Genomic DNA, 27661 nt, shown 5'->3' with positions numbered 1-27661 from the left:
CACAGGTAAACAATGAACCTAGCATCAGTCTAAACAATATACTATCAAAATAATAATCTGTACAATGAAACTATAGGATACCATGTAAACAATGAACCTTGCATCATTCTAAACAATATACTATCAAAAATAATAATCTGTACATTGAAAAGATAGGATACCACCTAGCATCTGTTTAAATAGCATGCTATCTAAATTACATTCTTAACATTGTGGTCAAGAAGAACAAGCCTAAGTGACAAAAACATGAGGACTAAGTATTGTATTTCTTTATTTGTTTATTTGGAATAAATGCTATGAAGCATATTAATGAACACATGTGAACCTAGAATGTTTATTGTTTACCCGGCCTGCCCACCAGAGGGCAGTGCAGTCCTACGAAGTGATCAGCTAACAGAAGATTATGCAGGAAGTCAGTCATTTACCAGCGCAGGGCAAGCTGAGAGGCTGTGTTTGTTTACCTGTGAGAAGCTGAATAAATAACCACGTTAGAAACAACCGAGTTGTCCTGTGAAGTTACTAGCCTACATCATAAAATACACAATACAATAATTGATGTTATGTAAATATACCGGATTTAGCAAGAATGCTAATACCTTCCGTAGTCCCCATGGCTACCCATGACATGAATGACCAAGATGTCTGCATGGCAGCTATATCTTGGTCAATCGCTATAGCATCAATGGAGGCAGGAGGTGAGAGCAAAGGGGTAAAAGGGGAGAGTGAAGTGCTAGGGGTTGAGGTGGAGTTAGAAGAGGTGAGTCTTCAGATTAAGGCGGGCAATTGGGAGTGAGTCTGCAGTCCTGACTGATGAGGGGAGTTCATGTTCCACAGTTTGGGAGCCAGGAGGGAAAAGAGTCTTGGACACGTGGAGCGTTGTCCCAAGTGTCATCTGTTTCCGTCCTGGAACATATATTTTAAAACTTAAAATCTATTATAGTTTTGAGTTCCCGTTTTTTCTAAGCAGCAAGCTAGCTAGGCTTTGAATCATTTGATTTACAGTGAGATTTATTCACGTAACTGCAAAAACAAATGGAAGAGGGGGGAGGCCGGACATTCACTTTATGATGCACATCTTCAGCACTTCTGTTTGGCAAAAGCATTTGAAAATTGTTTGAGCGAACTTGACTCTTTACATATAATTATACAATACCAACAGAGAAAATGTATTGTCATTGAATCTGCCTCTACGTCTTGGTGGCACCTCGACCCATGATGGATTTCTTAGTGTTTCTCTCAGGTTTCAAAATTATTATATAACACTTTGGTCCAAACAGTGCCACCAAAATGCTAAAACTAGATGCTAAAATAGCAAATACCTCCACTACGTCTGCATATTTGCCTGGAGAGCTGATATATGCTGGGATGAAGGCTATCCACACGGCACAGAAGATCAACATGCTGAAAGTGATTAACTTGGCTTCATTGAAGTTGTCCGGAAGATTCCTTGCCATGAATGCTAGGAGGAAGCTGAGGAGTGCCAGTAAACCAATATAACCTAGTAACACTGCAAAACCAACTGTTGATCCCACCGCACACTCATAGATTATCTTATCACTGTGGTATTGTGTGTTTTTATGAGGAGTTGGTGAGGCAGACAAAAGCCAGGCTGTGCAGACTATTGCCTGGATGGAAGTAAGAGCCAGAACTGTTCCTCTTTGCTGCATAGAACCAAACCACTTCATAATGTCTGCACCCCCAGGCTTGGAAGCTTCGAAAACAGCCAACACCACCATAGTTTTTACCAGGATACACGAGACACACAGCACAAAGCTGATCCCAAATGCTGCATGCCTCAGCTGACAAGTCCAGAGTCTGGGACGGCCAATGAACAGAAGTGAACACAGGAAACATAGTTTGAGTGACAGCAAGAGAAGGAAGCTGAGTTCTGAGTTGTTGGCGCGCACCATGGGTGTGCTTCGATGATAGATGAAGATTCCCAGGACAACGACACAGATAAGTGTGCCTAGCAAAGATATGGTTGTCAAGGAGATACCCAGTGCCTCATTGTAGGAGAGGAACTCCATGCTCTTAGAGACACAGTGGTCACGCTGGGGACTGGACCAGAAGTCCTCTGGACAACTGGTGCACCCTGTAGAGTCTAACAAAGACAAGAAGATCAAAGGTACCAACATACAGTATCATCCTAAAGATAACCTACTGGTACATAATATGAACCTACCAGTCTCATTGCTGATCTCTCCCTCAGAACAAGCAATGCAGTCAAAGCAGCAGACAGGTTGTCCTTTCCTTCTGGCCACACGGGTTCCAGGGGAACAGCTCTCACTGCACACTGACCGAGGAGGCTACAGAGGAAAGTAACAATGATCGATTTCAGTCTAAACTAAATTACATTCACATCATGAGCCCGATATTAGATATTTTTGAAAACCAAAGTGACCTTCGTGGATTCAAAGCTCCATAAGATTCTGTCTTCATCAAGGATGAGTTCTTCACCTGCAGAGGCTGATTTCTTGAACACACCTACATTGTGAAACGTTGTGCTTCCATTAGGGAGCCACACCCAGTTCATGACATCACAGATTGGTAAAGCGTTACCATTCTCATCAAATGATACTTGATCACCAAATGATGTGGTGAAGTTGATCTTTTCCAGGTAATACACAAGCTAGAAATTGAAGAGTAAGAGATTGTATGTATTAATTGCATCCTTGCAGTATTTAGAATACAACATAAACATAAACTGTACACAATTAAGAGATATAGAAGTGCTGTGTCGGAAATAATAATAAAGTTTGCACACCGGTTAAACATGTTCCACTTGCATTGCACTCTCAACGTTTCTATCACCAGATCTTCAATAGGAATTTGGTAATTATAGCCAACGGAGAGAGGGCTATCAAATGACATACAGATTCCCTTTCATCCGAAGAGACACTGTAGGCAACGCACTTCAGACTTAAGAAGAAGGCACACTGTTCAGTTGAACAAGTTGAAATGCCTTTATTATTTCATAGCTAGGCTTTATAAGTTTATAAAACACACTGGGACCAACGTGCTTCGGCTCAAAGGGTCTTCATCAGGTTCCCAGCGACCCTGATGAAGTCTGTGAAACCTCTGGCGTCTGGCATTTTGTTATGTAATGGGTGGATTGGCCATAAACACCACATTGGCCACTCATCCATCAATGTCGCTGTCATATTGGTTGGGGCACCTTGCTATAACTCCACTGTTAGACATTTTCCTGAGTTGTATATAATAGATAGATTAGATCAGCCTGTAGTCTTTATGGACTGGGGAACGTCCCTTTTTTGACACTGGGACAATGCACATGGTTTTCAATGGTTAAGCAACCCTGGGGTTGATGTTGTCCAGTCCTATGGCCTTTCTCATGTTTGGCATGGTGATTCGACACTTTGTGACAGGGGTCTTCAACGTTTTACAGACCAAGGCTGAGAGAGAGATGAAGCAGGGACTCCCACTACATATTGTATAACATTGTGTTGCAGATTAAAGGTGTATTTTCAGACATCGTCGGTACTTAGTAAACTTGACCTTTCACTCTGTACTTAGTCTTCTCTTTTTTCCCTCTCTTTGCCGAAAACAGCCTACCTACAAGCTCACAATGCCATAATTGTTTTGGCTTAAGTTCTCCACAGAATAGGGATGCTAGTGGTTAATGTAAAAAAAAAAAATCCTATCACACAGAGATTTGGAACGGAGGGAGCGCTCTATGATCATGGCACCAGAACCTCCTTGGTTCGCGCAGCTGCAGCCCGTCAAGCCTAATTTATGCTCCGTCCCGCGAAGGTGTCGCGCACAGAGCATAGCAGACCTCCAAGCTCACAACGGTCGCATCCGCCGTTGCGCGATGAAGTATCTCGCTAGGCGCACCCCACTATCCAACACAAAAGAGGAGGTTGAATGAACTGAAACCAGCGCACCTCAAAATAACAGGTTTGGAGATCTGTTGGGAATTGATTACATGAAACAGTAACCAGCTGTCCGTCCAGTCTCAATGTTGGTAAACAAATAATTGGTCTATAGACATATACAATAGGAGTAGCAACTTGCCCCGACCAATATGGACCTTGATGGATCGCTTGACGCATCGCTCATTCATGCAATTTGTTTTTTTACATATTTACATATTCATTATTATTCTAAATTAAACCAAACTAGAAACATTAGTAAAGTTTGTATTGATATCACACCTGCCATGGCTGTATTGTCTGCAAACTGGCACAGCTGTGCCCACTGAAAGGCCCTCTTCCTGGCACACACTGCAACATGTCATGCAGGGCATGGGCCAGAGCATACACAGCCTTGTACACATTATACTCTAGCCTGAGATCAGACACATCCAACAGGGTGGTTTCTGCTGTTCCTAGGTCCTCTTGTCCAGTACACACCCTTCCACCAGCATCCACCCACTGTGACGGAAGGGGTGCAAATTTACACTGAAACGTGTGCTCCCAAAACTGCCTCACCTGAAGAAACAGAATGGCTCCACAGTCACAAGCGCACTGGCAGTAAACCACTTATGAGCTTCTTCCACAATCAGACACTGGAACAAACTAGCCAAAGTAAAGATTGAGAAATGCTATTACTCTTCTAACATTGAACCTTGAACATTAAACAAAAGGTAACCGGTACAGTGGGCCCCTGAGATCTCTGGGCGCCTATTTTAATATGTATTCATTTGCTTAGATTTATTTTATAAATCGGGGGCCAAATACTGTACATATAATAATGTTTTAAATGACATTTAAGGCCCAATATTTCTACAATTACTACAAATTGCTATAAAACCTGTGGATTGCCAGTCGCATAGACAACAAGTTGAAGGGTAAATGCAGGTCTGATAACGATGTACCCTGCATGTTCAAACCACAACATACAGTATTCTTTATTTTGTTTTTATTCGTTTTACATTTTGGAAAAACGCATAGCAAATTTAACATTGAGGTGCCCATAAATCGACCCGTATCCAAACAAAAAAGACTCACTAGTGTGTTTCCATGGCTGTTGTCATGGTCATTTCCAGGATGTAGTTTTAACAAGAAGTCCCTGAGGCCTGGTATCTCTCCCTGACGGACGGCGACGCCCAGGGTGCCTCTAAGATACGGCATGAAGTCTGGAGTCTGGAGGTTAGGATCGTTGGCCCAGCCCACATCAGCTATCCACTGTAGACCTGTCACATGCTGCCTTACCACCTGTTGATTGTGATCAACAACAACAACAACAACAACAACAACAACAACAGTAGTACTAAAAATGGATACAAGAAGAGTGGGCACTTAGGGAGAGTGGGCCCCTCCTTGTAAAATTGGCTATTTTGTCCAACAATGTTAGGACAAAATAGCCAATCAATATTTGAAAGAATTGTCTTAATTAATGCAAAGCACTGTATCCCAAACAGTGGGTCGGGACCTATGTTTGGGTGGCAGAACAATTGTTATGGGTCACAAGTAAAATATCCCTCTTCATCTTCCCACATTTTAAAAATATATATTATTTCGAAAGATAAAAAGAAAGTTCAAACTAAAGAATCAAAAACGTTCAGCAACTAAAACAATTCCAACTTTTTTTCAAAAGTAGTTAATAATATTATAAATAAAATCAAAAAATCTAATAATTACCATAAATAAATAAATAAAATAAAACCTTTAAGAAATAGTGAAAATTGCAGATCTTCAAGCTCACAGTGAGTGCTATTCTCACTAGTTTGGGTCACGGACAAACATCTAATTTCTCTTTTGGGTCTTTTTGCTAAAATGTTTACATGCACGGTACATCATTATCAGACTTAAATGCACCCTTCAACTTCTTGTTTATGCCCAAAATGATTGGACTTACAGGTTGTGTAGCAATTTGTAGCAATTGTAGAAATATTAGACCTTAATTGTGGAACGTTCAAGCTTGTTCTAATCATGTATATAGTACATTACAGTCTATATTGATGAATGAAATATGTCCATCTCAATACCTCTAGAGAGGCTTTGAACAGTGTGTACCATTCTCACAGTAGCCCTCAATATTACAGAGAAATCTTCACCACCTTTCCCGTGCTTGTGTTTGTTTGTTTAATTCTCTGTTCAATTATTTTATGAAGTATTATTGACGTCATTATGTGTGAAAGTCTCAATCATCTAATTGTTGTTATATTTGATAACATCATATTTTAATATGAACGTGAGTTTCCATTACTATTTGAATGTGTAGAATAATGCTTATCTTCAGTATAACTCATTCCAGATTCCTTATGATTATGAATCGCTAAATGAACATGGATCATATAATTCATAACCCCAACCTCCTCCATGAGTTTAACCATACGGATGCCGTATACATATACAATGACCACACGAGCTGTGGATTTCTTCATCACAGTGACAATCCTCTGGAGCTCTGCCGGGTCATTGTCCCAGGGCAGAACCTCCAAATAAGCCAGACACCCCAGACCAGACTGGGCCAAGTCAGACTGGAAGATGCGGGCAGCATCGTGGCCATAGGCATCGTCACTAATGAGCAATCCTGCCCACGTCCACTCGAACCGTCTCATTATCTGGAGCATAGCTTCCACCTGATCGCATAGAGAATGCAGGGATATAGTGTTTGGGTTAGAATATTCACATATAGTGGATCAAATCGGTGATTTTCCTACACAGATTCCACAATGAAAAGGTCTAATCCAGGGGTCTTCAACAGGGGGTACGGGACCCCTAGGGGGGTCCTCAGAGCTACTATAGGGGGTCTGCCAAATCTTTGTGTGAAAGTGTGTTTTTACACTTGAGCCCTAGAATTCCTTTTCTGAGGGGAACATTAGCCAAAAATAGCAGATCTACAAGCTCACAACGCCTCACACTGTGAGGCGTTGTGAGCTTGTAGATCGGCTGTTTTTGGACATAGAGGTTTAGTGTATAGAGGGGGAAAAGGAGCAGTCTAAATACAGAGGGAAACACTGATGATAGTCGCTGTCAAACAAGTCTATGAAGCTATCTATGAAATCTGTGAAAACGTTTAATCTGCAACACCATTTTATACAATATGTAGTGGGGGAGGGGGTCCTTGCTTCATCTCTCTCATCAGCTAAGGGGTCCGTGGCCTGGAAACGTTGAAGACCCCTGGTCTAATCATTCTCTTTTGATGTTGTCAACAGAGACCTTTCAGCTCCAGCAGTAATACACACAAGCAAACGGGAGGTGATACAGTATCAATTACACTCACTTAGAAAGGAATGGTTTTTTGTCAAGTATGTGGAACATGAACTATCTATGCGTTATTACCAACACATCTATTGGAAATTCACCTGGAAGGCATTACTTGGGATTGTTCTAAAGAAGGAAGGGAACTGATTCCGGTCACTCAGACAGGAGCACAAGGCATAGTAACTGACCTGTTAAAGGCACAAAACGTCTGTTCTGTAATAGTCTATACTGGACATCTTTGACAAAATGTCCCTGCAAGCAAAGCATGTGAGTGGGGAGAGGAGAAATCCTGCTCCACGTTCATTAGGATCCACTACCACTTCCTGTTGCTATCTGCTCACAATCAGTCCATGGATTGGTCAGTCCTAGATTTGCCCCCGCTCTGCTCTGCTAAGCCCCACTCACCGCTCCGAACAAACAACAAATAAATAAGGAACTTTGGACTTTGCTGCAAAGAAAACACAGTGGCAGCCTTTGCAGTTTGGAGGCCAGTTTAAGAAACCAGTTGGAACTTTTGACAAAAGAAAAAAGATTGTAGCCAACTCTATAATTATAATTTAGATCCTACAGGCTACACACCCCAAGACTATGCACCCTCAAACACTGTGGACAGTGATGCTGTCACAAAGTGCACACCTGTAAGATAATTGCTCTCTCTCTCTCTCTCTCTCTCTCTCTCTCTCTCTCTCTCTCTCTCTCTCTCCCCCCAACACTTCAATTTGAAACTGTAACCTTTGATTGATTGATGACCAAAACACATTGGAATAAACAATCTGACTCTGCGGAATACAGAGACATTTTAACGACACAAATCCGTTCAGAATCGTCCCCCAAATAGATGACATTGTCTGTGATCATGACACCAGGGCCACAGGATTCCTACACTCTCAGGTCCAGGAGGAATCAAACCTCTAAACACACAGATGCATTGCACTCGGACCATGTGCTTCACACTGCATTCAAAATCTGCCTGCTCCACTCACATGCTCTGCCTGCAAGTAAACATGTTCTTTCAAGTTTTAGAAATGCAATATACATCACATCATGTATTTGCAAATAACCAAAATTAAGCATAGATCAAATAGTTGATGGTAAATGGGGTTCAAGGAAGAAACTTACCAGGGGCACTCTGTACAAACCTAATATACTAGAGATGGCGATAGAATGTGATGAGTGATCGCCCACAGCTCCGAGCGCTGGAGGAGAGCCGACACAGCCCTCGTCCAACTGAAACGTCTCCTCTCTCCCACTGATCAGTGACAACGCTGAACGGAACGCAACTCCAAGAGTAACACAGCTATCATAGAGACTGTATCCCAGAGTCACATTGGGAAGCAGGCTGGGGTTTCTGTTGATCTCAGTAATGGCAAAAGCCATGGTCTGGGCCCATCTGAACCCTTCAATGTGAAAACTAAGACACACAATGCCACAGTAGAGATGGGACGACATGAAAATTGCGTGTCACGATTATTGTGGCAAAAAATAATTGTGATTAACAATATTATGATCGCAATAATCAAAATATGCTTAAACCACTTTGGTAAAGGTTTGGGTTGTGTAGTTACCTTGCCATGATGTAACTCCAAAGGTGGACGAGAAATTGATAATTCAAAATATGCTCCTCATTGACTTACATTGTACGCTGAAACAGCTCTCAAAGTCACTCTTTTAGCACGTAAACGAACGCAAACAACGTTGATTCAGACGATATAGAACATCACCAAACCCAGTGCTGTTTTTTTTTATATGAAAATGTTAACTTCCTGTTGATTTTGCCATTTTTATTAGGAAAAAAACCCGGACTGGATCTTTGGATCCGGATCTTCAAATAGTAAAATCAACAGGAAAACAGTACTGGGTTTGGTGATGTTCTATATTGTCTGTATGAAATGTATACAAATCTTTTGAAAATAGCCGATCTACAAGCTCACAACGTGTCGCATCGCGACGCGTTGTGAGCTTGTAGATCGGCTATCTTCAAATAGTCCGAGTTTAAATAGGGCTGAAGTGGTTAATGTATGTTTTGCAATACTAATCCATATCTACACAGTAACTTGTAACTAAAGTTTTCTAATAATTGTAGTGGAGTAAAAAGTACAATATTTGCCTCTGAGATGTAAAAGTATAAATAATTGGAAATACTCCAGTAAAGTAAAAGTACCTCAACATTGTACAGCACTTAAGTAAATGTACTTAGTTGCTTTACACCGCCGGCTATACTCACTCATAGCAAATGGGATCCTGTTGCTCGGAGCTGAAAGACAGCTCAGGGAAGACAGAGGAGAGGTGAATCTCAAACAAGCCTCCCAGAATAAAGTCTCCATCCTTGTGAATTCTGTTGAGATTCAACCGTGCCTGTAACTCACAAGAAGAGGAAGGTGAGGAGGACAAAGGAGGGAATGAAGAGAACAATATCAAGTACAGATACAGGTATGAAAGCAGGTGTATGTCTAGAGAAGACCTCATGACTCTCCTCCTCTGTCACAATACCCCCCGTTTCTAAAGCCTTTGTCCAGTTTTATAGACAGTGCGGCGTGCCATCCATCCCCTGTGCTAGTGTGTGACATCATGCCCTCTTTCACATACATATACATCACATGTTTTACTTAAGTAAAAGTATCAAAACTGCAATGTACTCTGAATGAATGAATGAATGAATTAGTTTTATTTCGGTCATTAAGCCATGTACAGAGTTTGTCATTTAACATTTCCAAGGAAGAAAAAATAATAAAATTCATGGACCGAAAAGGTGTAGGCTGAAGCCGTAGCTTATAGTGCCTACCCTTATGATATTATAAAACAAACAATAACCAAACATCAATCAATACTCAAAACAAAACAAAACAAAGACAAAGACAACATTTGTCTTTTCATCTACAAAAAATAACATGTAATGGTTTATAATTCTTTTTTATATTTATCTACAATATTATCTTTAAACATTTTCTTGAATTTATGTATCGAACTGCATTTCTTTAGGTCATTTTCACAACTATTCCATATTTCTCTTGCCATTACCGATGTACATTTCTTTTTAATATTTGTTCTAGCTGTAATAATTTCAAACATAAGTATACCCCTCAACTCGTACTGATTTTCTTTAATTTGAAACAGATTCTGAATACATCTTGGAAGCAGTTTCTTTTGTGCTTTGAATGCTAATAAAACTGTTTTCTGTGCTACTATATCATAGAATTTTAAGGTATTATACTTAATAAAGAGTTTATTAGTCGGTTCATAATATCCTGATCTATTTATTATCCTTATGGCTCTCTTCTGTAATAAAAAAATAGGGTTGGTATTCGTTTTGTATGCATTACCCCATATTTCCACACAATAAGTAATGTATGGAACTATGAGTGAACAATATATTAAGTACAGTGATTTCTGACAGAGGATGTATTTAGTTTTATGTAATATTGCAATAGTTTTGGACATTTTTATTTTTACATTATTTATATGTGATTTCCAGCATAGTTTATCATCTATCATTACTCCCAAAAACTTATTTTCATATACTCTTTCTATTTCCATACCACATTTTAATTGTAGCTTGATTTTTTATTTTCCTGGTGCCAAATATTATATACTTTGTTTTAGTTAAATTCAATGATAGCTTGTTAATATCAAACCATGTCTTAATTTTCTTTAATTCCCCTTCCACTGTATTCAGAAGCTGCTCCAAATTCTTCCCAGAACAATAAAGGTTTGTATCATCAGCAAACAAAACATAATTTAATATTGGTGACACTTTACATATCTCATTTATATATAGTATAAATAATTTCGGACCTAGAACCGAACCTTGAGGGACGCCGAAGGTGACTTTTTCTAGTCCCGATTTTTCATTATTTATTTGAACATATTGATATCTATCCTCTAGGTAACTTTTTATCCATGAATTAGCTATCCCTCTTACACCGTATCTCTCAAGTTTATTTAATAATAGGCTGTGGTCTATGGTGTCAAAAGCCTTTTTCAAGTCAATAAATACTCCCACCGTATATTCCCCATTCTCAATGGCAGTTGAGATTCCCTCAACTAGTTCCATTACCGCCATTGTGGTGGACCTATTTGCTCTAAATCCATATTGATGATTGCTCAAAAGGTTATGTTTTTCTAGAAACTGATCTAATTTTTTAACAAATAGTTTTTCAATAATTTTGGAAAATTGTGATAGTAGAGAAATTGGTCTGTAGTTATTGAATTGATGTTTATCTCCGTTTTTGAAAATGGGAATTACTTTTGCAGTTTTCATTTTGTTTGGAAAGATACCTGTTTGGAAAGATTGATTACAAATGTGGGTCAATGGTTTTACTATATGCATTATTATATTTTTAACTAGTGACATGTCTATATCTGTCCAGTCAGTAGACTTTTTGTCGTTGAACTGATTTACTACTTCAATTATATCTATTTCATTAATACCACTAATAAAAATTGAATAATAATTACGGTCAACAATATCCTCTATCCCATCTTTATTTGTTGGTTCCACAATCTTATTAGCCAAATTAAATCCTACATTTGCAAAATATGTATTATATTCATCAACAATTTCCTTTGGTTTATTAATATTTTCATTATTGTCATTTATAAAATAATTAGGATAGTCAGCTTTTCCAGTAGGCCTACCCTTTCTGATTACACTATTTATTACCCTCCATGTCCCTTGAGTATCACTCCTATGATGTTCCAGTAATTTGCGGTAATACTCCTTCTTCTGAAATCGTATAATATTTACTAATTTATTTTTATAAGTCTTATATCTATTTTCAGTTTCTTTTGTTCTATATTTCAAAAAGCTTTTGTATAATAGATTTTTCTTTTTACATGCATTTTCAATCCCCCTTGTTAACCATGGCTTATTGACTTTCTTGTATTTTGTGGCTTGTTTCCTTATGGGACAGTTTTTGTCATAAAGCTCAAGTAATATGGATAGAAAGATGTCATAGGCTTTATTGGGGTCTTCATTGGCATAAACCTCCTGCCAGTTCTGGTTACTAAGGTCCAAGTTGAGGGCTGCAATGGTTTCCTGTGTTTTTAATCTTGAAAAATTACAAGTATTTATTTTTGGTTCCTTTTTGTTCCTGAAAAAATTGTGAAAAATTGCAAAAACGGGAAGATGATCGGATATGTCATTTATCAACAGTCCTCCTGTTATTTCACTGTCAATTTCATTTGTAAATATATTGTCTATTAAAGTAGCAGTGTCTATCGTTATTCTACTTGGTTTTAAAATCAGGGGAAAAAGACTACTACTATACATTAGATTTATAAAATCTGTTGTTTTTTATTTCCATGTGGATTAAGGATATCTATGTTAAAATCACCACAAACTACATGCACTTTACTATTATTTAAATTTCCAAACATATCAGCTAGTTTATTATTAAATGTATCTAAGCAAGTACCTGGAGTTCTATATACACAACTGATCATTATATTTTTACATTTCTCAACAATAATCTCAATAGTTAGATATTCTATCATATTATCTATAGTGTTTGACATACTTTTAACCATTCTGCATCTTAAGGCTGTGTCTATATATATTGCAACTCCACCTCCTTTTGTAGTGTCCCTATTTGTTGTAAACAGCTCATATCCATCTAATTCCATATCATAGCCTTTTTTTATTATCAAGCCATGTCTCTGATATAGCTATAACATTGAATTTCGTGAATTTTGTAATATATTTTTTAATATTTGAGAAGTTACTATATAGGCTTCGGCTATTGAAATGTATAATTGATAGGGCATCATCCATCTTAATATTACTGATAAATTGTTCGTCTGTATAGTACTCACAATTATTACTTATATTATTATAGAAGTGGTTGTCAGGATCAACTTCATTTTCAATCCCATATATTTTATGCTCTTTAATATCAAACGTTTTAAAGTTCAGGTTTTCATATTTACTATATAATCTGTGGACACTTTCGGAAGTGTTATCTATGTTTGTAATATCCCCATCCTCCATTCCTTCATACGGTAATATATAGTCCTCATTCCTCTGTTACAAGTCCGGAATTTAAAATGGACTTGAGTAAAAGTACAAAAGTACAAGGTATCAAAATGTACTTAAAGTACCAAAAGTAAAAGTACTAAAATGTTTGAAAATAGCAGCTCTTATAGATCAAGCTCTTATAGATCAGCTATTTTCAAATGGCCTAGGTATAAAATAGGCCTAAAGTGGTTAATGTATGTTTTATAATGTAATCATTAATATCTGCAAAGTAACTAGTAACTAAAGTGTTCAAATAATTGTAGCGGAGTATAAGTACAATATTTGCCTCTGAGATGTAGTGGAGTAGAAGTAACAGTATAGACAATTGGAAATACTCCAGTAAAGTAAAAAATACCTCGAAATTGTACTTAAGTACAGCACTTGAGTAAATGTACTTAGTTACTTTACACCACTGCATACACCCATCTGGGCAGAGGCAGAAGTATGGGCAGGGCATAACACATGTCAACACTATCTCAACACTGTAAGTCATGCATGGGATGTCTTATGGATTTTAGAAAATAATGTATTCAAAATTAAATACTCATTTTTACTGTTAGTATTTTCCCATTATAGGGCACGGGAAGCTTCTGGCCTACAACATTAGGCCAGCGTGGAAATGTCAACAAGCATCAGTTGTTTTTAATGGTCAGCAGGGGGTGACTCTTCCTGTCATTTCTAGTCAATGTAAAAATCATCCTACTTCTCACTTGATTTATTACCTCAGTAACCATGTTCATAATGAGTGAACTTTTTCAATAACTAGTTTAAAGTGTTCTTCAATACAACATGATGTGCATTTTTTGTAAACCATATTTTCGGGCCTTCGAATCCAGTCCTATATTGTGCTGATCAGAACAATGGTCACTGAGTTATGGCCAGTTGAAATGTTAGAAACTGACTAACACTGCTGTAGTGCCCCACATGTGTGCCTTTTTTGTTTTTGGTGTGATTATTGTCATGGCAGACTTCTGAACAGTATTTGCGCCAAGTTTGGTGAAGATTGGAGCAACAGTGCACTTGCAGCACCTGCCACTGTCATACCTGTGCGACCTTGCGTTCGGGAGGTAGGGGGAAAAAAATGATCAGAGTGGGGGGACACATTGCAATTTCACTTCCGGTGGTAGGATGGACTTTAATAATAATAAACTTTATTTGTATAGCACCTTTCATGACATGAAATGCAGCTCAAAGTGCTTTACAGAGCAAGAATACAATTACAGTTGCAACCAATTTAACAATAAAGCTAAAGATGTAATACAAATAAAAATAAAATAAAATAAAATAAAAGCAAAAGCATAAAACAACATTAAAATATGCAATACAGTGAGGACTTAAAAATCAACCAAAGAATCAGCTAAAAGCAAGAGTGAAGAAATAGGTCTTGAGCTGTGCTTTAAAGCTATCGACAGAGGCTGCCTGTCTTAGGTGTAATGGGAGTTTATTCCACACTGTCGGTCCGTAAAAGCAGAATGCTGCTTCACCGTATTTTTTATATGTCATTGTAGGCACCTCGAGCAGGTCAGCACTTGAAGACCTGAGGGGCCGGTTTGGAACATATCTCTCTAGGCAGTCATAGAGGTAGGAAGGTGCCAGACCATTTAGAGCTTTATAAACTATTAAAATAATTTTAAAATCAATCCTAAAAACAACCGGGAGCCAGTGTAGTGAAGCTAGAACTGGAGTGATATGTTCTCTCATCCTAGTTTTAGTTAAAATTCTGGCTGCCGCATTTTGAACAAGTTGTAATCTGTCAGTTGTTTTCTTTGGCAGGCCAGAGTAGAGTGCGTTGCAGTAATCAAGCCGAGAGAAAACAAAAGCGTGGATCAACGTTTTTGCATCGTCTAACGACAGATAGTCTCTAATTCGCGCAATATTTCTAAGATGAAAGAAAGCAATCTTGGTGACATGATTAATGTGTGTCTTAAAATTCAATTCAGAATCGATAATAACCCCCAGGTTCTTTACTGTGGTGTTACTTTCTACAGCCAGGTTGCCAAGTCTACTTATTATTGATTATCTCTGCTCACTGGAGCCAATTATGAGAACTTCTGTTTTATCCTCATTTAGCTTAAGAAAGTTCTCACTCATCCAGCATTTTATACTGGACAGACAGGTCAACAATGGGTCTAGAGCACAGGGGTCGTCTGGAGCTACCGAAAGATACAGCTGGGTATCATCAGCATAGAAATGGAAGTTCACTCCGTGATCGGCGATGAGTTCTCCCAGCGGTAGTATATACAGGGAGAACAGTAAGGGACCCAGAATTGAGCCCTGTGGAATACCAGAACAGATGTAGTGTTTGTCTGAGTCAAAGTTAGCCAGACTGACCAAATAGCTTCTGCCTGTTAGGTAAGAGTGAAACCAAGACAAGGCTGTACCTGACAGACCAATCCAGTACTCCATGCGTTGTAGTAGAATTGTGTGATCAATCGTATCAAAAGCAGCGGTTAAATCAAGGAGTAGGGGAACGGATACATTTTTGTCGTCAGCGGACACCCTAAGATCATTAATTACTTTTACAAGTGCTGTTTCGGTGCTATGACCTTTCCTGAAGCCAGATTGGAATTTGTTATGAACCTTATTGTTCTGTAGGAACACATCCAGTTGATGAAAGATAGTTTTTTCTAAGACCTTGTCCAATTCTTAGGATATCTCCAATCACACTGTCTAAAACCTCTTTGAGAAACGGGGTGGGTATTGCATCCAGTGAACAAGATGATGATGTCATCTGTGATATGGTTTTACGGAGTTCCTCTTCATTAATTGCGCAGAAAGATATTAGGCTTCCTCTGGAGTGATCTACATTTTTGCACCATGCACCATTTGCCGCATTTGCTGTGCTAGCAGCAACATTCATAATACCAGCTCGAATGCTAAAAATGTTGTTCTCAAAAAAGGATGCAAACTCATCACACTTAACTTTAGAAGCAGGGAGCGACTCCTTGTAAGCCTGGGGGGGGGTTTAAGAGATGTTCAATGGTAGAGAATAGGACTCTGGCATTTTGCTTGTTGTCATTGATAATGCCTGAAAAATATGCCTGCCTTGCCAAGCGCAGTGCTTTGTTATAGGCCACTGTTGACTTCTTAAAAATCTCTAGGTGGATAGTGAGTTTGTTTTTTCTCCAAATTCGCTCAGCTCTACGACATTCTTTCTTAAGTGAGTGCATGTGCTCGTTGATCCAGGGTGTTACTCTAGAGTTAAGTTTCTTTTTAGTTTTCATAGGAGCCACTATGTCGAGAGCTGACTCTAATTTGAGATTAAAATGTTGAACCATATCATTCACTGAGGGAGCATCAAGTAGGGGGGGCACCTGCACACACGCCAGATGACGAGGAAACTCGTTTGCTGCAGATGAGCTAAAAAAACGTTTTTTTTATAGTATATTCTGTATCGTTTTTCCCTAGATCAGAGACAGTCATATTAAAACACAATAAATAGTGGTCTGTTAGTTCGGGCTTATCAATAATACTGTCAACAGTCGAACAGTGATATTCAAACCTCTAGTGATCACCAAGTCCAGGGTATGGCCATGTTTATGTGTTGGCCCAACAACATGTTGAATAAAGTCAAAATTGTGCAGTAACTGTAGGAAACCCATAGCCTCAACATCTGAAACAATGTCAACATGCAGATTAGCATCTGCAGTAATCAGAGTTCTGTCATAATTAGTGGAACAGATAGATAAAAGTTCTGATATTTCTGTTAGAAATAAGGCTTTGCTGCACTTTGGAGGTCGATACATACTAATCATAAGCACAGAGGATTGACTCTCCAATATGGTGGCCTGGTATTCAAAGGATTTAAAACTGCCAAGGTTTGACAGAGGTTTGAATTTTAAGTTGTCAGAAAATATATTCGCCAGACCACCTCCTCTTTTTCCCTCACATCCTGAGTGAATGAAACTGTACTTTGGTGGGCATGCTGCAGCTAGGGGCACCGCTCCATCAGACCCAAGCCAAGTTTCTGTTAGAAAGATAATATCTAGTTTCTCTTTACAGATAATATAAGGATAAGTCCTTTTAACAGGTCGTTCATGAAAGTCCTTGCGGTCTTGTTTCCAATGAGAACCTGTGAGCAATTGGGGTTAAGAGTCTTGCTCAGGGACAAATTTCATATCATCGGCACATATGCTGGGATAGCCTGGAATCGAACCTGGGGCAACCAGGGCCTCTGGTTCCCTAGGCGGGCTCACTAACCACACAGCTATGGCCGCCCCCTAGATGATATCATTTACAGAGGAAGACTTGTCATTAAGTGACCTGATGTTAAATAGGGCCAAGTTTAGCTTAAGGCATTCTACTATTTGGCTGTTGCCTCTACAGGGAATGCATGTTAAATTTGCTATATTTGCAGAGTGTTTAAAGTCACTCTTTGTCCTGGGAACTCTATTTGAGATAACAGTGGAAATATTGTAAACCTTGTTTTCTACAAGGCTAACTGAAATAGCCTTGGGCCCAGACATGATTTTGGCTATGCATAATGGACCCTGCCTATCTCAGCAATCAAATGTATTCTCTAGTATGTATTCTCTATTCATGAAAGCCGACAGGACGTTCTTGCGATGGCTCCGTCGAGGGGGGATGGGTGGGGGGCAGGGCACGGTTGGTGGTTGTTGGGCCTTGATTTGGGGGGTGAGTCTAATCCCCGCTCTAATCAAGTCGTTCATGCTACTGGTGAACTCCAGAAGAGGTATTGGGGACAGGGAAAAAGATGATGAGGAGGTGGAAGGTGATGAAGTTGGATAATCTTCCTCATTGAGAGACTCTGTGTCTCCATCCTCTTCCAGCATGACTGCAGAGTCGACGTCGGGGGCTGTGGCAATCTCCTCCTGTGGATTTAGGCTGTTATCAGCAGTTGTTTTCAGTATGCTGTCCTTTGTTTTTGTTTCAGAGTCTTCACTATCAGAGAGTTCATTTGTTATGAATGTTCCTCCTCCATCCTCGGCAGGGGGGGTGTGGCGACCCCCTCCACTTCAGCTCGGCAGGGGGGGGGGGGGGGTGGGGGGGCCTCGGTGGGGGGTGGTGTGGCAGCATATTCGTCCAGACAGAGCCATTCACATTCTTCAGCAGCGGTAGCAGATAACAGAGCATTATCTGTTGTTTTGGGATCTTGTGCTCTGGCCTTGGCAGAGGTTGGCGAAGACAAAGGAACATTGTAGAAAATGTTTGACATAAACAATTTTGTTCCCAGTTTGTTTAATTTAAGGCCATCTGAAAAAAGGTGTCTTCTATCCCAAATAAAAAATGAAATTGTCAATAAAAGGTACAGATTTGTTGGTGCACGTAGTTGAAAGCCATTTGCTCAGTGCAGACAGTCTACTGAAATGTTCATCGCCACCTCTTGTAGGTGGTAGTGGGCCGCTGATGCACACCTTTACATCAAGTGAGCTGATTTTGCTGAATAGGGCAGTGAAATGCTGTTTTAGGATATCTGACTGTTTGTCCTCTGTATCACATGTGCCAACGTGCAAAATCAGGGTCTTAACCGTTGGGTGTTCAGCGACAAGATTCAGAATTCTGTCATTCATGTCAGAGACTTTGTCTTTGGGGAAGCATAACACTTTTGCCTTTCTTCTTATCATGCTTTTAACATCTTTAACAGCGGCATCCCCTATGATCAGAAATTCAGGCTCACCATATAGCCTTTTTCCTTCTGAGTTACTCTTGGTTCTTACCCTGCTGGGTGAAGATGATTTGTTTTGTCTGTGATCAGACGGGCATCTGGGGTCCTGGAGCAATGGGGTGAATCTGTTTCCCAGCTGCACAGGACACTCAGCACTCGATGTTTTGGGAGATTTGTTTGTAGATCTCCCTTTGGCAGTTTTCCACTGTTGACGCTCAGCACTCGATGTTTTGGGAGATTTGTTTGTAGATCTCCCTTTGGCAGTTTTCCACTGTTGAAGGGGGGTAGAAGACGCGGTACCCTGTGTCCGGGGGCATCGATGATGGTGACACGCGGGTGGTAGCGCAGGCCAGCCGGTCAGATCTGTAATCACAGGGCTCCGAGTTCTGCCAGTTATTCGCCCCTTCAAATCCTTTGGCTTTGCCCCGAGAGTTCCATGAGAAAGCCTTGTCCTGGGGGTCTTTATCGTTGGATTCCTTGTACCAAAAAGTGTGGGGGGGAGGGGGGAGGGGGAGGCAGAGTTTCAGGTCACTACGACCACTTCCTAAACCAGTTAAGTGAAACAAATCCACTTCCGGGTTGCAACATTGAACTCCACACCCCTCAGAGAGTGTGTGGGGGAAGTTTCAAGGCAATCCGACAAACCGGAAGTAGGAAGGGGGGAAAACGGAAGTGGTCATTTTAGATGAAATTGGAAGTTGGTGGGACCAAGCACCAAGTTTGGAACCTGTAGCATTCTGGGAACTTGAGTTATGGCCGTGTAAACCCCATCCAATAGGAAGACAGGGGGGGTGGGGTATCAGTAGAGTACAGGCCGTCCCTATTGACCGTTTAAGATCACCTACCACGTTCGGGGCCTTTAGCGTGCTGGGAACTGGAGTTATGGCTGTTTAAAGCCCAGCCAGTAGGAACACAGAGGGGGCGGGGCTTAGGCAATTACAGCCTGTCCCTATTGGCCATCTGAGAGCACCCAACAAGTTTGGGGCTTTTAGCATACTGGTAACTGGAGTTATGGCTGTTTAAACCTCCACCAGTAGGAACACAGAGGGGGTGGGGTTTAAGCAATTACAGCCTGTTCCGTAAGACCACCCACCAAGTGACAGTGATGACTGCCTACTCCTATGAACAGGTGTCCCTTGAAGTAAGTGTGCAAAATGACTTTTTACACTAAGCGTTACGCTATAGGCCAAAACGTGAATCAGTATGTTATAGCACTTCCATGAGGCCGATTTCAAATATTGGGAGGAGAATGTGCGTGCAAAGTTTCACGGCAATCGGACGCTGTGACATTTTGTGCAAATGGGCCACTTCCGCAAACTTTGGAAGCCAATCGTAGCCAATCAGAATGGCATTATGAAAAATCTGACGGATACCTACGTCTCCATCACATGACTACAGAAATGGTGTCCCGATTTGGTTTGGACACAATCTGTAGGAGTAATATCAAAAATATGTTTAGCAAAAATTGGCCTCTTGGTGGCACTGTAAAAGGCAGTTGTGAAAACTTTGGGGCAGAGGTTCTTCCTTGGCCTCACGGGAGTATGCATGCAAAGTTTCTCGCTGTCTGGTCCAACGGTGCCGGATATGAGCTGTACACACACGCACGCACGCACGCACGCACGCACGCACGCACGCACGCACGCACGCACGCACGCACGCACACACACACACACACACACACACACACACACACACACACACACACACACACACACACACACACACACACACACACACACACACACACACACACACACACACACACACACACACACACACACACACACACACACACACACACACACACACACAGACTGACTGACTGACTGACTGACTGAGGCGAAAACATTCTCTCCGGCCTTTCGGCCGTCCGGCCTTCAGGGTCAATGACAGTAGAGGTGACAGCAGTGACAGCAGTGACAGCAGTGACAGCAGTGACAGCAGTGTGTGAGTGACAGCCTCTGGCACAGGCTCAACGTTCCAAAGTAACCTACGTGTCTTAAGAGGCCGATGATGCAACAGACCTGAAAGACAAAGACAGGTTCCAGTGGGAACCGAGACGGAAAACATGAAAGCGTGGAGGATCAGGGTGTTAAAGGTGTTGTTGCTTGCTGGTTAACATGGCTGAGGTGTGAGTGGAAAACAAGGGTGAAGCCTAAGGCACCGTCAACTCCCAAATGACAGTCCCTTAGCAGAGTGATGTCATAACACTCACACAAACATCTCGTTTTCTTTAATGAACACAGGTCTCAGATACAGCTCATGTCAACAGGCCATGAGGTCTAAAAATAACACTATCCAATAACACTGACTAAGTAGTACGTTTCAATGCCTCGCTCAATCAGCCATTGTGAATTAATTGGTTTCCTTCTTCCTTTTGTATTGTTAATCCACGGTGAATATCTCGTGTACACAGTGAACACACACAATAGATACATAGACCTTTATTGATCCCATACAAAAAAGCGATACAGCTATCAGTAATAAATTATAATAACTAGTCCATACCCGTCCAGGGATATGAGCACCCACAGTATGTGCAGTTTGGGTTATGCGCTGTGCACAGACAGTATATCAGGGATGTAAAGTGACTTTGTACACACACACACACACACACACACACACACACACACACACACACACACACACACACGCTCATGAACAGTTCACGCACCCCGCCGCGAACCCACACACACACACACACACGCGGCCGGACACGTCGAACATTGGGATGTGTTCAAAGTCCGTTATAAGTTTGAAGCGTTCTCTGTCTAACAGTGCCCGTGCGCAGTTTGATCATTCATCCCATTGCTTGGGGTGCTATAAACATGGTGACGATAGCTCCCATAGCCCAAACTCGGAATCTTGGGTGTTGACAAAAAAGCGCTAATAAACAGCATACGTTTTGGGAAAGTCCACTCTGCCTGGCTTTGGGTCAGAGACCAGTTGACTGACGTTATTAAAAATGCATGCAGCCTGCAGGAGAGGTGTAACTCCGTCTTGGCCCTGAGTTGTTGAATACGACGAGAGCAGAGGGGGCTAATATCTTCGTATCTTCTGAGATCACTCTATCCAATTGGCTGCATACAGTGCTAAACACCCTGCTGCTTGGCCTCGGATGCAACTACAGGATGGATGCACCCTTCAAGTTCAAAGATAAGACATTGGTATCAATATCGATATAGATTTTTTCAACCCGACTAGGCTTGGTTTGTTTTCCAAGCCTCCTGGGTACCTCAAAGGCCTGGTATACGGCATGATACTGTCCATTCTGATCCAGAAATGCCCACGTACCAACAACGGCATGAAAAATGTGATTGCCGACTAACATTGTCTGAAGTCCGAGAGACAGCACAGCGTTGGTGTCCCCCAGTTCCCCCAAATGCGCTCCTTCCTGGGCGCGGGGTTGGCCTTGGTGGCCAAAATGCAGTGACGACAATGAATCCCTCAGATTCTAAAAGGTTAAAATGGTTCTGTAAAAAAATAAGTTTGAAATAATGAGAAACTGTATGAGAATATGTTAAAATGTTCTACCAGAACACTTTTTTTTATGGCAAGCAGCTTCGCCAAGCATCAAGCAATGGCAAGAATGTCCTCTTTGGTTCCATGGCAAGAGCAGGTGGACACAGCTACTTCCCTACAATGCAGCAGAGTTTGCAAAGATGCCACATGTGCCCTGCATGGCTGCATCATGTTGCAGCTTCATGCAGGGAACCGCAAACGGACAACACATGTGAGTTGTGTGTTTTGGAATTAGATGCAATGTTGATAAGATGTTTAAATGCCAGTCTCATTCACAATGTCAGTCGGGCGCAATCCAACAAAACAATCATCTATGTTAATTGTTCTTTGTGCTGTATTTCTTATTATATTATGCACTGTTTAAAGCACTAACCTGTGCTAAACAGGAGCAGAGAGATGTGGTGGTCATAGAGGAGCCTGATGCCGCCATTGACAATTCCTAATTATTATTATTTGCATCTCTAGCATAGGAAGAATATGAACTTTTAACCACTTGAACTAACAGAAATGGCACAGAAAAAAGGGGTTTCAAGTTATGAAAAGCTTGTGTATGTACAATGTATAGTCAGGAAAGGGTAGCCAAGCTAATGTACACAATAACTGTGTTATAGACATGGGCCATAATGTTTTGTGTTATGTGTCTTTGTAGAAAGGTCCTTCTGTAACAACAATGGATGAGTCTGACATGGAGGTCCCAGGACCTTCTTCTGCAGCTTCCTCAGTGGCTTGACCTTCAGCACCAGTAGTAGCAACATGTGCAAAAGGCGGCACATACTGCTGTTCTGCAAATTGCAGACATTGAGGATACCATGTCTCAATATATGCCTAAGGATTTCCAATCACTTGTACACGTAGCACTGAAAATTCGTAAAGACTTGATGGAAATATATATATATATATACAATGTTAAAGTGGTCACAGCCTCATGTGTAGAAATGCATCCCATCAAACTTTCAGATGCTGTTTTTCTCCCAGTGTGGAGGAAGAATGCTTAGGATTTTCACTGTGATCTCTCACTCTTGAAATATATATTTCTTGGTTTCTGTTGTGTGTAAACAATAATAGCAATTCAAAGCAGTTGTCCCCCAAACCCCACCTCCAGTGGCTGTCATAAGAACGGAGGGAGCGCTCTATGATCATGGCACCAGAACCTGCTCTTGTTCGCGCAGCTGTAGCCCGTCAAGCCTAATTTATGCTCCGTCCCGCGAAGGTGTCGCGCACAGAGAACAGCCAAGAATAGCAGACCTCCAAGCTCACAACGGTCTCATCCGCGTCGGTGCGACACGGTTGTGAGCTTGTATGTCAGCTGTTCTCGGCGTGCAATACCGTTGCGGGGTGAAGTACATATGTCTCGCCATGCAGGGCGCACCTCACTAGCCAACACACAAGAGGGGGTTGAATGAACTGGACCAGCGCACCCCAAAACAGCAGGTTTGGGGATCTGTTGGGAATTGATAACATGTCACCTGTGCGTCCAGTCTCAATGTTTGTAAACAAATAATTGGTCTATACCGAAAACTCTTGGTCAGGTTTTCTCAAAGTGGGTGCCGTGACATAACCTGACTCCACCAGATGGAAAAAGCTTACATCACATTTGTTTCACAGGCTGTATTGTGAATATAAGTCAATACCGCCCCCATCTGGCGGAGTCAGGTTAGCCATGGCACAAGTCCAGGGTACTTTGATAATAATTATATGACTTTGTAAAACGGACCTGAGTTCTACTGTACTTGGTGCGTTATTTTTCAGTCTACACCAAATCACTTCACCAAAAAATTGCTGATCTACAAGCTCACAACGCGTCACGTTGTGATGCGTTGTGAGCTAGTAGATCGGCTATTTTTGGTGAATGAACCCCCCAGAATTTAGGGTGGTTCAATGTCAAGTATAAAGTTATTATTGTTACAAATTGACTCTTATTAGCTCGCGGACCCCCATTTGAAAGGACATGCCAGGGACCCCCATAAGAGAAGATTTTTACGGTTCTAGCAGTGATTCTCAACCATTTTAATTTCAAGGACCCCCAGTTTGACATGCATTAGGTTACGGACCCCTATTTAATGACATTTCTATCTCTGGGACCCCAATTTATATTGTAAAATCAATGTTAATTTTAACTCTGAGAGTGTACAAATGGGTCCATTTGGTTCCATTTGTACACTCTTTGTACAGAGTTACAAACCCATAAGGATCCATTTGGTTCCTAACTATCCATAATTTAGCTGGGGACCCCCTGGAACTCCCTCAAGGACCTCTCTTTGAGGACCAATGTTCTAAAGGAACAGAACTGGATCAAAACACCCATGACAACATTTAAGAACCAGCAAGGAACACTGGAAACTGAGGGTTTAAATACACACAGGATAACCAGACACAGGTGATACACAACTGTCAATCAACACAGGGATAGGCTAGGAGACTAACAGGAGGAGATAACTAGTAATCACAGGGAAGCGAGACGACGAGTGCCGTAAAGTAACTAAGTACATTTACTCAAGTACTGTACTTAAGAGTATTTCCAATTGTCTATACTTTTACTTTTATACTCCACTACATCTCAGAGGCAAATGTTGTACTTTTACTCCACTACAATTATTTGAAAACTTTATACTAGTTACTTTGCAGATTTAAATTATTATATTATAAAACACAAATTAACCACTTTAGCCCTATTTCATACAGGCTATTTGAAAATAGCCGATCTACAAGCTCACAACGTGTCGCAACACGTTGTGATCTTGTAGATGGGCTATTTTCAAACATTTTAGTTATTTTACTTTTGGTACTTTAAGTATATTTTGATGCCAATACTTTTGCACTTTTACTCAAGTAACATTTTGAACACAGGCCTTTTACTTTTACTTACTTACTTAACAGAGTACTTCTATATTGTGGTATTGATACTTTTACTTAAGTAAAAAATGTAGGACGACGCTACAAAATGAAGTTACATGGCGATAGATCCTGACATTATTGGGAAAATATGATTTCAGGTACACACACTGGCACTGGTTGGTGGGCTGAACGTTAAAGACTGTTATGCCAGCAATTTTGGGACACAGCTTGGCCAATAACATTGATATCAGGCGATCAAAATGGCAAGTTAGGCTTCCAGTGCCTCAAGATTCGAGCTGTTGTGATTGGTAAGTTGGCCTTTAAATCCAGTAGCCGTAGTAAGCTAGTGATACCAATGTTAATTTCAAACAATGTCTTCATACGTTCAAGCTGTCTTTGAGGCGTAACTGGATGACGCCTGTCGCGACAGACAAAGAGACCTCTGGTTAGGATGGACAAACAAACAAAAAAGAACACCAGACAAAATTCAAACTGTCTGGTTGTGAATGAAGTGTGAAGCTGAATAAAGCCAGCACTAGTACTGGAGCATGAGTGTGTGCAGGCTTCATACCTTTCTTCATGATCACTTCTAACCCAGCACCTCAAATAAGCGATGTCCGTATTTCATTAGCTTTTGAATGAAGTGTGGAGCAACATTTAATTTGTGTAAATATTGACTGCATTATTGCATTATTGACTTTGTTGTGGTTTTATTGGATTTTATGTTTGTGATTTTGAGCCTATTGCTTGTTTTATTGTCTCCGCCAGGCCGAAAGGCATGGCGAGAGAGTATTTTTTACCCTCCGTCCGTCCGTCCGTCCGTCCGTGTGTGTGTCCTGTCCGTTTGTTAGCAGCTAATCTCCGGCACCGTTGGCCCGGTCGTTGCGAAACTGTGCACACACACTCACTGGATGCCAATTGCGATGCCAATTGCGATGCCAATTGCGATTTCCGTGAAATTTCACAAACACATTCCCACTAGGCCAAGGAAGAAATGCCACCCTTTCTCACATTGGCCTGTTATAGCGCCACCAGCAGGTCTAATTTAGCAAAAAAAAAATTGGAACTAAATGCCTGAAATCATGAATGCAGTGTCCGATTGCCGTGAACGACCTAAGAATAAATGGCACCCTTTTCTCATTGGCCTTATTATAGCGCCACCAGGAGGCCACAATAACGTACCTGACCTGCAGGGGTGCAATGCTCACTGGACGGCCTTGCACGCCGTGCCGGAACCTATTTGACCAGGAGCACACGCAGGCACACGCATAGATTTAAAACTACTTTAAATTCGCACCTCAACAAAGTTTTCAAAGGCTCCCGACTCACACCTAGCGAATTAACATAGGAATAAGCCTAGATGCATATCAATTGTCCATTGTGTGACTTGCAGTGTAGGTGTTAAGCGACGTGCGCGTCACATCACTGAAATAGAGGTCTTCGCCGCCTGCTCTCAGATGTTTGAAATCCTACGCAATGGAACCTCATCTCGGAGCTGCACAGCGGAGGGAGAGGTTCCAGTTGGAGCTGACATTTACGTAGAAACTCCCCCGTCAATCGACACATTGTTGTCTCCGCCAGTAAGACAGGATTAATCAGGAACAGTACTTTCTTTTACCACCTCGCCTGGCGGAGACCTGTGCTCCGAGGAGCACATTTTCTAGTTAGAGATTGATTTGAGCTCACTTTCATTGGTGGGCAACACCGTCGTGACTCAAAGTATAAAAACTAAGTATAAAATCAGGCTTCTTAAAACCCAGGATATAGTTTTACACCTGGGACATATGTACAGCAAAAAGTAAGTCATACAGACATCCTTGTGCAGAGGAATAGGGGTATGAACTTCGTCTAGAAATAAGTTATCCACCTTATTCATAATATTTTATATCCTGTCTAGTGCCTAGACTGGTCTGGTCTAGGGCCAGCTATAGGTTTACTTTAATATCTGGAACCAGTGGTGAGACTGGGCCAGCTATATGGTTACACAGTTGGCTGAGATCTGGGCCAGATCTGGCCTGATTAGGGTCAGAATGTGGCCCGGATCTGGCCCTTTAAAGTGCCATCCAACATTGCTGGATGTGGGCCGAGTGTAAGTGTTTGAGTATTATCCAATCTGAGAATATCTTGCCCAAATATGGAGTTCCTCACAGTCACTGATGGCATTATGTCAGTCTCATCCAAATATGGAGTTCCGCCTGGCCGTGATACGAGCGTGCACAGGAAAAAAAATCACCCACTGCTTTACACCTGTAAAACTATGATATAATCTGTCTGTCTGTCTGTCTGCCTGCCTGCCAGTCTGCCTGCCAGTCTGCCAGTCTGCCTGCCTATCTATCTTAGCCTGTCTACCAGCACTGACCATTTCCGGGCCTGAGATGTCCAGCAACTTGACTCGTTGTGCTGTGGCTTCCAAGCTGGAGTGTGGCTGACTCTTCTGGGCTGCTGCGCTGACTGCAGGATATTCTGATCAGACCCGCTGTCCATGTTCGCTCG

At 41.2% G+C, this 27661-nt stretch overlaps 1 protein-coding gene across 1 annotated transcript; it reads right to left on the bottom strand.

Annotated features, from left to right (window-relative positions):
* Positions 1-1187: 1187 nt before the first annotated feature.
* On the bottom strand, positions 1188-27652 carry LOC308092375 (extracellular calcium-sensing receptor-like; the record flags this gene model as incomplete). The annotated part of the gene is made up of 12 exons (XM_080438225.1): positions 1188-2101; positions 2183-2306; positions 2402-2629; positions 4176-4451; positions 4971-5177; positions 6278-6547; positions 7274-7360; positions 8292-8583; positions 9397-9527; positions 22707-22711; positions 23019-23115; positions 27518-27652. 12 exons carry the CDS (start codon positions 27650-27652, stop codon positions 1188-1190), a joined length of 2766 nt encoding a protein of 921 aa, XP_080294351.1.
* Positions 27653-27661: the final 9 nt, after the last annotated feature.

Source organism: Gymnoscopelus braueri (assembly GCF_963280865.1).
Source record: "Gymnoscopelus braueri genome assembly, chromosome: 9".
Lineage (NCBI taxonomy): Eukaryota > Metazoa > Chordata > Actinopteri > Myctophiformes > Myctophidae > Gymnoscopelus > Gymnoscopelus braueri.
The sequence above is the reverse complement of the archived record's forward strand: the minus strand, read 5'-3'. Positions and strand labels throughout refer to the sequence as shown.